The sequence below is a fragment of the Cricetulus griseus genome, assembly GCF_003668045.3.
Source record: "Cricetulus griseus strain 17A/GY chromosome 1 unlocalized genomic scaffold, alternate assembly CriGri-PICRH-1.0 chr1_1, whole genome shotgun sequence".
NCBI classification, from domain to species: Eukaryota; Metazoa; Chordata; class Mammalia; order Rodentia; family Cricetidae; genus Cricetulus; species Cricetulus griseus.
In genome coordinates this window covers 64,632,380-64,646,470 of record NW_023276807.1, presented here as the reverse complement: position 1 = coordinate 64,646,470, position 14,091 = coordinate 64,632,380, and the positions used below count along the sequence as shown (strand labels likewise).

The 14,091-nt window shown below is 42.4% G+C and overlaps 1 protein-coding gene across 1 annotated transcript in view; it reads right to left on the bottom strand.

Annotated features, from left to right (window-relative positions):
* The window catches only part of Csmd1 (CUB and Sushi multiple domains 1), a 1,205,306-nt gene that overhangs the window by 520,034 nt on the left and 671,181 nt on the right, over positions 1-14,091 (bottom strand). Inside the window, exon 6 of the mRNA XM_027388213.2 lies at positions 12,730-12,842. Coding sequence (XP_027244014.1) covers positions 12,730-12,842 — 113 coding nt within the window. The remainder of the gene's footprint in view (positions 1-12,729; positions 12,843-14,091) is intronic.

Sequence of the window (14,091 nt, the reverse complement as noted above, 5' to 3'; positions counted from 1 at the left end):
AAACACTTTAAATATGTATTTAAAAATACTTCTCTACTTGTTTACTTCGTTGGTAACATTCCATGCCTTGACCCCTCAGCTATGCCATGGGTTACTGTGTGGATGGCTTGCTATCAGGATCGCCTACCTGATCCAGAAGGAGGCATTTTGAACATGGCTAGCCTTCATTATATGATGATGGACAGTACCTCTTCCAGCTCCTTGCCGAGTTTGCCAGTTAGATTTCCAGCCACTATTTTGAAAATGGGTATTGGCTGATTCTGTTGACCACCTATGCTTTCTAAGTACTGGGGTGTAACTGCAACTTAGACAGAAGTTCCCAAATTCTATAGCTCCCAGGCAGGCAAATCAACAACAGGTGAGTACATGGTTAGAGGGGTTTTGTTTTGTTTTTGTTTTTGTTTTTGTTTTTGTTTCTTTACAATGCAAACAATGCTTCACAGGAAGAGGAGAGAGTTATGTAAACAACTTCTACATTAACTGGAGTCAGATCAATAAGACAAACGGTACACAACAGGGCTGAAGAGATTTTACATAGACAGAAACCTGTCAGTGTTCATGACCACACCCTGATAGATTCCACATCTCTTCCTAGATGCACATAGGACATGATGATCTCCATTGACAAGATCCCTGTGTGGACCACATCACACAGCACAACCGCTCCACTAACAGAGTACTTCCAAAAAGCAATACTAGGGAGAATAAAGTCCCCATTATTAAATAATACAAAATAATGTCCAAAATAATAACTGCATCGAGGAACTAAAGGTAGTGTTATGGATACTTCTCATTCTTAAAGTTAGAGCCTAAGAATATCTCTTTGCCTGTAGAGGAACAGAGTAGGTATTCCACACTGTTGGCTTTAGGTCTCGAAGCATCTGTAAGCCAGCATCCCTGTTCTTCTGCACAGGGAATGGGAAACAGCCCAGCATAGCTTCCTGCCTTCACACTCACCCTTACCGTTTAGTAGTGGCAGCTGAGAGGTACAGCTAGGTACTGATACCACTAAATATAGCCCACCATAGCTTCTGAGCTTCATACTCATCCTTATCACTTAGAGCTGTGTGACATGCCAAGTCCCTCACTTGCAAAAGTGTCCATAGCTACATGAGCCCTCTGGAAAGTGGCACATGTGTATAGAACGAGGTCAGTTGGAACTGTGCTGGCTGCTTGGTACACAGGGTGCTCAGACAGTGGACAAGATTCCACTTGAAATGGGGCATGAAAGGGATCCTGTCAGACATTTTTGTCCAAGATCTGCTACAGAGGGCTCTCAGCACTTAGGGTTAAATGATGAAAAGTGAACATGAACTGCTGTAAACAGATTGGATAGCTGGTGCTAATTCATACAAAATCATTATATAACTACAGAACTCACATGTTATATTTCTACATTAAACCTTATGGGAATAGAGGCTATAGCATTAATGAAAACTGCATTTTCTGTCCTTACCACATGCAACAACAATATGAAGAAATGAGCATTGATTGTTTTGCTTTTTAGAGATAAGGTGATTATTTCAATGCCCTTTAAGTTGCTCTTGCTAATGTTGGATGGTGTGTCTTCTTATAAGTGGTAAGGATAGCTGGTCACAGATTCAATTTCCTAATGTAATTTTCCTTTCTGTGACTCATTCCTCATTTAAATAAAAAAGTACGTGTCAGAAACTTTAGAAGAATAATGAAAACATTGAAACTATTTTAATAGTAAAGTTTTAAAAGATATTTAAATGACAGTTTTGTTGGCTGTGAGGCTCCATTCCTTCTGTGGGGTCTGCCATCTCCAGGCACTGTTATTGGCTTCTCTGGTACTCCTTCCACAGAGTGGTGGATCTACTTCCATGTCAGCATCGAGGGCTGCCACCTGAAGCCTCCGTGCTTTCCTTAAACTGTCAGGTGCCCAGCCATCTGTCTACACAGCCTGGAAAAGTGGTTTACAACCTTTCTTCTTCAGATTCCATCTTCCACATTTGAGGAGTGACATGTAACTGTAGCCCCTCTGCCAGTATTCACTGGCATCCCTAGATTTGCCCATCATCTAGCACTGAGAAAAAAAATAAAATACTCAGCCAGGGCGGAACTTAATCACCCTAATGTTGTCAGCCTCTGGGTAACCTCTGCAGTGGTGTGATGAAGCTGCAGTGCTGGTGGAACTAGTATGAGTTGGAACACCAGGACAGAAGTGAATTTTAACTTATAATTAGCTTCATAACAACATGTATGTTGAAGTGAAATATGAAAAGTAATATTAAAAGTATGAGTGTTTGCTCATGTATATATGTGTACCACGTGTTTACAGTACCCTCAGAGTCCAGAAGAGGACTTCAGATCCCCTGGGACTCAAGATTACACACAGCTGTGAGCCACCATGTGGGTGCTGAGAACAAAACCCAGGTCCTGAGGAGGAGCTGCAAGTGCTCTTAACTACTCAGTCATCTCTGCAGTGCACCCAGGCATTTTCTTCTTGCCTTTTCCCCCAATGCCTTTGCTACTGTTCATGCACTGTCAGTACCCTGAGGCACTGGATGGGGGGTGAGGTGGGAGAATCAGAGAAAAACAAACAGAAGGCTTTCTTTGGGGAAAGAGAAATGTTTTCAGTCACCCTAGCACTGCTGACTGTAAGATGTGGAATTATTTTACGCACCACAAGGCCAGAGGAGACTCTGCCAAGTAAATCATCTCTTTTGGAGATATCAAAAAAAAAGCATTTACATCTTTGATTGATCATACTAAAGCACTGGGGTTCAGCCATCAGAGCAAGCATAACAGGCTTTGCGTTTGTGGCACAGAGATTTTCTTGTTAAAGATCAGATTTATTACATGTGTTTCCCAGAGCTGAGTTTTTAAAGCTAATCTTTTTTCAACATAACTGTAAATTTGACATAAATAAAGTTCATGTTCACCATCTGCAGATCCTGTCTCCAGTTCTACAGTACAAAGAGCATCTGGGAAGACCCCTCCCTTTTCTGTCACTTTCAACTCCAGCCATGTAAGCTCTAACTAGCAAATAGCATGAAGAACTTCAATTTATTCTGTGAACACTGTTGATAAGAAAACTGTATGAATATACAAAACTGCAGGCTTCCTGACTACAACAAGCAGCTGAGATCTATGCATAGACCCTGGGACACCACTTCTGGATAGACACTCCAAGGACTCTAAGTGGGCATGCTTGAGAGACATGCCATGTTTAATGTCCCACTATTCACAGTATCCAAGGTATGGAAACAGCCTGGAAGCCCATCAATATTTACATGGAGATAATATGACTTGTAGAGAAACATCAGAGTTTATTCACTACAGAGAACCACCATACTATATATACCATTTACAGGAAAATGGGTGGGATTGGAGATAAGTATCTAATGGAGAGCCTGGGCATGCATATGAGACATGAGGAGAGGAAGAGGTTGGAAGGAGGAAGGAATGAAAGAGATAATGGTAAAGAGAGAGAAAACATGCTTTTCCTCATGAAGACTCTAAGAGGGAAAGAGATAGAGGGAAAACAACTATTTGATAGGATTGTTATGTTTCAAAAAAATCCCAGTTAATGGAAAAGTTAGTGGAAACCCGCCGCTGGTGATGCAATAAGCCAATCAAACCAACTTAATAAATCCAGGTTTAATTTGAGCAAAGCATTCCTGGGTGGCCCCAGAACAGAAAACCAGGAACCACAATGTGAAGCCAGCGATTGGGACTTTTAATGCTCTGGGGGGTAGGGGGTGGAGCTGCCAATGGCAGCCTTATTAGGGGAGGAATCTGGACTGAGGTGACTTCAGGGGAGGGCCTGCCTTTGGCACCCTGAGGGCAGGGTTTGGACTGGGGCTACCAAACATTCCCACCTCTTTGTCTAGAAACAGAAGCAGGTAGGACTTCCACCTAAACATCGCAGACTCGTTGGGGATAGGGGTGTCGGTTCAAGTCTGGCTTCTTCATGATGACAGGGGATAGTGTGAGGAGGGGTTCAGGAATGAAGTGCTCATGAACCTGGCTAGGGTAGTCCAAACCAAGGTAAGGTGAGACAGCCCCAGTTTGCATTTGATAAGGGTGTGCATAAACCGGGAAGTACCCAATTACACAAGCCTTAAGCCAAGACTGGGAGACTGCACTGGAGCTTCCTTCGAGGTAGACTGTGGTCAGAACAGTTGTAGGTTTGGGAAATTCCTGAATGGGACGTCAGCCAGACAAGGAATTCCAAAGAGGCCAAGACTGTCTCTTTATCCCGGAACAGTCCAACCACCCACCGCAGTGTCTTGACAAGGGGACTGGAAGACAAAGTGATCCTGGATTCCATATGGGCGGCTGGCTTGGTGTTAGGGAACTCACCAAGGAAGTCTTTGTCTCCTGGGCAGGAGGAAGTGTGGTTTCCCATGGCCACCTGTTACCCGGAAACTCAAATCTACTGGGTTCGGTACCAGATGTTAAGTTTAAACATTCCCGGTTAATGGAAAGGTTACTGGAAACCCAATGCTGGTGGTGCAATAAGCCGATCAAAACGAATTACCAAATTCAGGTTTAATCTGAGCAAAGCATTCCTGGATGGCACAGGGGAACAGAAAACCAGAAACCATGAGGTAAATCCAGAGGTGGGGACTTTTAGTGCTCTGGGGGCGGGGGTGGAGCTGCAAATGGCAGGCTTTTAGGGGCGGAGTCTGGACTGAGGGGACTCCAGGGGAGGGCTCGCCCTTGGCACCCTGAAGGCAGAGTTGGCAATGGGATTACTAAACAAGAATGTTAGTAGGGAGGGATAAAAATAACGTGAAAAATGTTATAATGAGACTCATCATCTTGTATGTTAACTAAAATTAAGTTAATTTTCTTATTGACAACTAATGGAGACTTTTTTGTATTTCTGTGGGAAGTGTGCATATGTGGGTACATCAGTGCATGTGTACTTGTGTGTTTATATGCGGAAGACCCAAACTGTCAGTGGGTATTTTCTCCAATGGCTTTCCACTTTCATATACTGAGGTGGGGGTCTCTCGATGAACCTGAGCTTGCCAATTGAGCTAGTCCACATAGCTAGCCCTAGAGATCTTCCCATGTCTCTGCCTCTCAAGTGCTGGAATTACAGGTGGCTGACACACCTGTATGGCTTCTATGTGTGCCCTGGGATCTGGTCTCTAGTCCTCAGGCTTGCAGCACAGAACTTTAGCCACCAAGTCACCACCTCAGCTCCTAATGCAGACAACTCTCCCTTAGGAGGCATTCAGTAAGAGCAAGTGAGCTGAACAATCTCCATGACAGATAGATAATTGTAACACTCATCTTTATGAAATGTTTCATTTTATCCAAAAGCACAGACAAACAGATATCAGACTTCTGTCCTACATTAATATGCCTGTAATTAAAATCCACTTTGGCTCTCCTGGTTATCATATACAAGGCAGTGAAATACAGAACAGTTTGTGAGGAATACAACCATTTCCAACATGCTTTCCTGTGGGTGTGTGCCTGCCTGTGTGAGTTCCAGTATGGTTGAGGGGGTACATGTGGATGTCACAAGACAATCTGGGAACTCAGGCCTTACCTTCTACCATGTTTAAAACACCATTTTCTGTTGTCTGCCACTGTGAACACCCTGCAAGCCCATGAGATTCTATCTCAACCTCCCATCTCACCATGGGATTGCTGGAATTGCAGGTGTGTATGGTTTTATACAGCTTTACATGGGTACTGGGGATCCAAACAAAGGTTCTCATGGCAAAGCCTATTGTGCCATCTGTCAGTCACAGTCACGGTTTCCTTTAGAGGAGTGACAAATGCAAAGAAGGAATTCAATTTATTGAATTTAAATGTTGCATTGTTTTAGTTCTTTACAGGGCATGCATTTTTAAGCATTATTTATTTCAGTAGAGTTTTTACTTCACTTCCAGTTCATGGATTTTTTTTTTTTTAATTAAGAAGCGGGGGAGCAGATGTCTGTAACAAAAGAGAATTTACCAGACATGACAGCACCATTACACATACAGACTCATAGAGGCTGCAACAACATGCACAAGGCTTGCACAAGATAAAGCTAGCCAGAATCCCAGGGTGGATGAGGGAAGGGCTCATGTAACCCCAACCCTGGCAGCTGATGCCTTCTGGGAGTGAAATAGTTGTTTTTCTTCAGAGATGTGGCTCATGAGAGGCCACCTATGCTGTAGTAGATGGCGCTGTGCCAGTGCACATACAGACATCCCTAAGAGGATACAGTGGATACAAAAGCGTTGTAAAATAAGAGAGCACATGAGGTTGCTATTGGCAGCAGGTAAGGAGGAACTGACTCTGGAATCACATCATGCTGAATCGGTACAGGAAAGCCACATCTTAGAGCCAGGTACGGTGGTGCGCACCTATAACCCCAGTACTGGAGAGACACATCCATCATGGGCAGGAATGAATGCCTGTGCTGAGTTGGACTATACATCCAACAGATGGGAAGCACATTTTATTGGCTGAAACACAGGGTCAACCTGCTTTCTGTTTTCCCTCTGTTACAAAGTGCCCCCAGTGACACCATGGACTTGAAGACCTATGTTGAGAATCCTGGTCATTATATCCTGACCTATTCTAGATACCATTCCTCTGGTCTCTCACTCACAATTCCTCAGCAGGACCTGCCTGACCTAATTCAGTCCCGTGCTTAGATGCATATAGGGGTTTACAATATGAGAAAACTTAAATGGGAAATGATTTTTTCAATTTTTAGGAAGAAAAGGCAATCACCAAAGAAGCTGACACAAAGCTGAAAAGTGGAGTTTGATGCCCAAATAGAAGCTACACAAGTATCCAGAGACAAGGGAATGTCTACACATTACACTGCAGCCAGTCCAAACCTCATTGTTCTTCTGAGGCTTGCACTCTTAGGGGTTCCCTGGAGCTTCACCTGGGAGCAGCTTGGATGAGCCTGACCCAGGCAGCTTGCTGGCCTGGAACCAGCATCAGAAGGAAGACTTGGATGTGTTAGGAAGGCCAAGCAGGAGCAAACTTCCTACAAGGCATGATGCTCTAATATAGAAGGGTGCTGCTCAGAGTCTCAGCTAATACTTCCTCCTCTTTGCTGTCTGAGAAGTAGATATGATTAAGCTGGTTGAATACAGTAAGAAAGAAACACAGATAACAGGGACATTGGTTAATAGTATGTGTGTCACAAAAAGTAGAGTTCAGAGCTTGGAGTATACTGACCGACATTCCTGGAGTTGGCAGTTGCTAAAGTCTGCTCTGAGAAAAATAAAAGCATATGGGGGGGTAGTTATGTATGCCAAATTTGAGTGAATTTATGTTTATCAAGACAATTTTTCTTATAAAGATTTAGGTCTCCAGAGTAAATTACAAGGAATAAGATTGCTTTTTTGCTAGATTATTTTATTGGAAAATAAAGTACTTGGCATCTCACTTACCTAGTAGCACCCGAAATGTCAGTAAATAGTCAATCCCCACCTGCCATACGGCCAGCTAGGGCACTCCCAGCAGCCTGCTTTCCTCTGTAGGCCAGTGGTCCAAGGGCACTGGATGGATATGGGCCTAAGATTGCCTTCATTTCCTAAAGGAACAGGAGCCAAGTGCCTTCTAGGTCTTGGGTAATGCTCTTTACACTTTCACAGACTTAGTGTTCTCTGGGGAGAGGCAGGTACATGTGTTAATACTCGGACCTAGGGGGCTTCTGTCTCAGAGCTCTTGTCTACAATAACTTGCAGTGACTGTACATGTGGGAGAATGGGTAACACACAGGATTTGTAAGTCTGGGCACATGAAATTTCAATTTCCCAAATGCATTTTTAATAACTCAGAAGTCCCCATTTTCTATAAAGGTCTTCATTTTAAATAAAAGGAAAATCGATACTTATATAGAGCCATAACCTAAAAAGCAAGCTAATTATTTGTGTCAACACAAGCTTTCAAGCCGCCATCAGATTTTCTCTTGATTTATGAGACAGAGTGTTTCCTACTTAAATTGGAACTTTATTACAAACACTTTCTTTCAAAATGATTTATTCATTACAGAAATCAATGGGGGTTGCATCTCGTGAAAAGCCAAGATTTTATTGATAGCCAGGTGAATATGTTGAGAACTAGAGCCCAGCTCAGAGATGCCTACTCAGGACATAGGCTTTCAAGGTTCAAGATTAATGTGTTTCTTAAAAATTCATCTTGTAGACATCCAGAACGCCCAGATGATGGATAGGGATAACGAGGACCTTATTTAATTATAATTAATGGTGGAGGCAACATATAAAGAATGGGCTCCATTTTCAGCTGCTTTGGAAAAATAATGTGTCTTACATAAATCTGTCATACACTACGAAGCCAATCTATGTAGCAGATACCACAGATCTATCAGAGGGGTCTCTGTGACTCTGCGACAGCTAGTGAGTACACACAGCAGCAGGGCATCTAGGCTTACTCTCATCCTTACCTCTCAGATCAGCATGACTGGGCCATGGGTGAGGAAGGGAGAAGCCAGATGACCCCAAGAAAGAACTGGGAAGTGACAGTTAAAAAGCACAAGACAAGAAGTGGGTTTCTACAGCACCACTTTGGCTCCTTTACTCATCCCTCCTGACCTGACCTAGTAAGAGCATGGAGATCCTAGTCATAAAGCTGGGAAAACAGCATTGGACAGAACCAAGCCCTCTGAATGTGGGTGCCAGCTGGGAGGCCAAGACAGTCTATGGAGCCAGTCTTTAACCCTAGAGCACAAATGGATTTGGGAGCCCATTCCCTATGGAGTGATACGATTGCAGCCCAGATACAACAAGGAAGGCCTAGGCCCTCCCCCAAATGATATGACAGACTTTGAAGGTCCCTGGTAGAGGGCCTCACTATCCCTGGGGATGAGTTGGGAGATGGGTTGGGGGGGATTTGTGGGAAACTTGGGAGGATGGGAGGACAAGGGAATGGAGGGGATGGATATGTAAATGTGAGTAGTAATTAAAGAATTTAAATTAAAAAATAAATAAAAATGACATCATGAAAAATAAAAGAAAGGACTTTGAGAGCCCATTCCATGTGGGGATGCTCTCTCAGCCTGGACACTTTGGGGATCCCCCATGGAGGGCCTTACTGGGGAGCAGAGGGGGGATGGGGTGTGGGGCTGATGTGAGGGGGAGAAGAGGGGAGGGAGAGGGAGAAGGAGAAGGGATTGACATGTAAATTAATTTAATAAAAATAAAAAAAGACAAGAAGTAGTATCTCATGGCGGTGGCTGTTTATTTAGCGAAGAAAGGCATCAAGGATCTGAAGAGGTTTCATTGTTTTTTGTCTGTGAAGCCATCTCCCTGGGGAGAACACAGCAATCAAACATGGAGGAAGATCACTGGAATGTAAAGGGCAGCCAAGTGCCACACAGGGCTTTAGGGGATCACTGAGTGACTTAATTCACAAGGACTCTTCACATAGGGGTGACTCAAGCAATGGGTGCGACCACCAGAAACCTTAAAAGGGTAGCAAACCTACAAATGTGTATTAAAATTTGTTTTGTGTTTTAAATTGGCAGTCAAAGTAGTAGGTCTCTGTGTGGGTTGTTATACACATTTTGTTTTTATTAATTTCCCCCTACCTCTAATTTCTGGGCTCCTTTCTCCTTGTTTACTTTGCTCCATAGTCTACCACACACCTCCCCTGAGCAGTCTCCTTTTTCCCAATCCCATGGGCTCCTTTGCAGCTTCCTGGTCTTTAAGCATATTCAGTCCTACCCAGGTCTGCATATTTAGCAGCCTCTAACTCTCAAGCTATGTTTTTCAAAGTTCCCTTTCATGCCAAAATAGAAGAGAAAACATCACTACTCCCTGAACCCTTGAAAGCAGTATTTATAAAGTGGAGTAAAAGCATCTGGTAAATTCTGCATGCATTTTGACTGCCATGACTGTTGACCATCTGTGTTATGCTTATAAAAAAGAAATAGGGATGAAAGCCCTGTGTTATTCAAACCAGGCAAAGAGGAAAGGGCTGATGCAGGAGGACACTTCCCCATGTAACAGGTTAGACAGCCATGGGCTTCTCAGTACAGTGATATGAAGATAACTTCAGTCAGAATATGGTATTGGTGGCTGATGAGGAGTCAGGGAAGATACATCCCAAATCACTGTCACAACTCCTTATTTTTGGCATTCTTTGGTTTGTTCTAGAACCAGAAACCTGCCTTTCCCTGATGTTTCCTTTCACTGGCAATGTTTCTGCTCTCTGGAGCCAGAAAATTAAATGCAGGCTTTTCTCCCTGTCCTAGATTAGCCATGGTCCAGTTCAGTAATTCTTGGTGTCATTGGTGAAGGCTCTGTTATGTTAATGTCCTTCTTAGATGATTGACATCATGTCTGGATCCAGTCTTTGTGAAGGACCTGTTGGGTGGTCTAGGGAGGATGCCCTAATCAAGGAAGCTCATGAGCTCTTCAAAAAGGAGCTGTCTTCATCTACTCACAATGCCCTGGAATTCAACCCACAGACAGACTGAAGATTTTCAGTGTATAATTGTTTGTTCAGCTACGGCTATGTGACCTTATACATTGGCATTGCTTAGAGATTCTTATTAACCTTGGTATAATATTTTTCCTAATCTCCTCCATTCATCCTCTTCCTCTTCCTCCTCCTCTGTCCCCTTGTCTTCTCTCCTCTCACCACTTTCTCTCTTTTTCCATTTATTTCTAAGTATACACATATAAATGATTGATGTGTATATGGCTCACACATAATAATTTAATTATATAGCATTTAAATAAAATATGTGCTTAAATTAGATATTTAATTAGAATTCAATTATATACAATACTTATTTATAATTACTTTACACTTTGTATATTTATAAATTTCAGAAATGTAGCTTACATTTTTACAATCATAAAATTGTATAATATTTGCTTTTTCCCTACTCTATGTGTTTCTGGGTCATTTTTAAGCAGTATATTCTGTATCCCATACTTCTTCCAATCACAGAGACAAATAATGAGGAATGAAGGATGATACTGAAAACATTTTCCACTGCTGAGAAAATAACCAAAACTTTAAGAAAAGATTCTTTGGAACATTATAGGCTGCAAACCCCCCACATTTCATGACCAGCCTGGGAGAGTTCCAAGAACCAAGTGTGGTCTCTTTAACTCAGAGCCAGGTCCCTCCACTCCTGTAGATGAACACAGAGAAGCAACAGAAATATATCCCCCACCAGACCTGGTGTCCTCTTCTTGGTCCCACCCACATGTCCACATGACAGGGCCTCCCCCTGCCACCAGGTTCTTCCCCGACTTACTTCATCACAGCAAATGTGATAAGATAAAAGACCTTAAAGATAGGCCAATAGAGGTAGCTATGGTTACAATAAAGTTCTAGTCCGCCTATGACCCATAGTAGGTGGGACCGCAGGATGCTTCTACTCTTAAAGTCCAGTATGGTAGACTACAGCATGAAGGGAAAGATGAAAACTCATGACATTACACATAGAAGTGGTGAGATGACCTTCAATGAGGACCCAAATTTATTATGGTGGAACAAGTTACCCCAAGATTTCAAATCAAATGACTTTTGCATCTGCACCCAGCCCTAGGCATGGATGGCCAGCAACAAGCCCCAGTCCCACACTCAACTCTGTACCATCCAGATTGCATTCCCAGAAAAATCACTTTTATTCTACTTAATCAAAGAAGAGCAACACAGTAATATATGTGATTTCCTGTGCTTTACAAACTGAAGGAACATAGTTTTGATGGGAGCTTCATTCTTAAGCACAGGGAGTCCATTTGGGGTGTTTTATTTTTTCTTATCAATTGAACTTATTCTTTGATATGCCCATATATTTATAAAATTCATTTTAATCAAACTCCTCTCCTACCTCTGTCATCCTCCCCAAGTTCACCTATGCATTGCTTATATTTACAATTTTTGTTTTCATTTGTATGTAACCTGGAGTTGAAACAAGGTTGGGTGAGACCATGGGATAGAAACTATCCAGTGGAGCTTGGGGAACTCAAGCTTGGTGGGCATCCAGTTGAATACAGTCACTTTATCCCAGAGTCTGTTAGGAGCCAATAGCTCATAAGGGAAGGGGTGAGGCCCTGTGAGCTCCTCCCCCACCCAGTACTTTGAGTATGGTATTTTTATTTGTAAGTAGAATGATTTTATGTAGGCCACTTTATCAGTGGATTCCCTTTCTATATTAATAAGGGTTACTGATTGTTGGAAATGCTCAGGATCCAGATACAAAGGCTAGGAATTAGCTTCGAAGAGAACACTTCAGAACCACACTGCTTAAGACAGCTGTGTTTGGCTAAATAATAGCATCTTTATTTCAAGGCTCATGACATGTAAATTACAAAATCTGGTAGCTGTGTTTTAGAACTAAATGTTATATCAAGATTCCTTTGAATTTTAAGTACAGTCAGTATACTCACCCACTCTAAGCATGTAAATAACATAAACTGCTGCTAATGTCTATTTGTTAAATGGAAGGGTAAGTACAAACAAATGCTAATATTAATTTATTAACTAATGCTTAATTGCTCCTCAGTTAAATCAGTTACTGCTGTAGGCTGTCAGAGGGCTAAGGGTCATTAACCAGCGGCAGCCACTCATTCCCACACACCTTCCAAAATCTCTTGCTTCTAAGTAAATGGAGGGGAAGGGGGTATCTTCAAACATGAGTTTCTTTTTCTTTCTCTAGGGATGCCCCAAAATCTCAGGGTGGAGAAGACTAGGAGGTCACAGGTCATTTACTGGTTTCTTTTTGCATTTGTGGGGTTGGCACTTTCTTACCTTGGAACTGAGCATTGAACCCCTTGCGCCGATGGTTGCTGTCAGATGTGAAGTGGAGTCGGAGCCAGTTCTTGCTGCTGATAACAGGAGATGGGAGGTTCATGCCTGTGAGCCTGGAGAAGAGAAAGAGGAGGGTAGTCTCCTTTGAAGCCAACACAACGAATGTCCCATGGCTCCATCACACCAGTTTTAAAATTGCATCCCTGACAGTTTCCTGAGATGCTTCAAGTAGAGGCCGGTTGTTACATGCCTTCACATCTTAAAATGATTTTGGCAAAACATAAATAATCTACCCTGAAATGATGGAATGGAAGTATGCAAAAGGATTTGACATTTCCCATCTCCATCAATGATGGATGCAGGATATATGGTTCTATCAATTCCTTCTCTTAGGACCTTGATCACAATGAATCATAAATAGAGAAGCAACTAAAATTATACAGCTGACATATCTTGCTACTTATCACATTTGAACGTGGACTACTTTCCCACAGTCCACCTGTAGGATTCAGCCTGGGGACCCTTTCCCACCACAGTAATTTTAACAGCATTTATGAGACTAGTGAGCTGCAAAGATACTTAAAATGGAACAAAGTGTGAATTTACTAAAGTAGTTTATTTAAATATTTTAAAGAGTGGGTATGATCAATCCCTCAGAACTGTGTGTAACATCTCTCTGATCCCCAGTGTTCAGCTCAGTCATCCAGATAGTGGGCTTTCACTGTCCACTACTGAAATGTGGTTTGAGTGGCAAGGAGGAAAGACTGCTCATGCCATAAAGATCCTAATAATCAGAAGGACTCAACACATGCCAAGCCAGGCTGAGGCACAGCATCACTGTATCCGAGAACTTCAGACATACAACTATGTGCTGGCTAAGCCTTGGAAAGTACCAGAATTACATCATTATTTGTAAGCTAGTTTCTTCATCTATAAACTACAAGGTTTCCTAGGTAGTCACAATGGATTCCCATCCAACAAGGCTCAGAATCCACAGTGGCCCAAGGCCCTCCTATTCCATGGATAGTCTGTGTATAACCTCTGGGCATAGTTTCTGGATAGCTCCTAACATAAGGGTTAAGGTGATCAGTGTCCTGCTATCATTGAGGCTATATATATAATAATGAAGAAAGTGTTTTTAAACATTCAGTACAGACACAAGTAAAAACATCTTTTGATTTGTGGTTGACTGAATCAATGGATACAGAGTCAATTCTAATGCATGTGGACATGCACCTAGTGTGTTTTCTCCGGTTCTGGGATGAACTATGACTGTGCACTGTGTAATTGTCTGGCATCCTGGTTTCCAAAGCTGGTTTTGAAATGATGCTTATTGGTGTCCCTGGTTTGTGAAGATTTAGC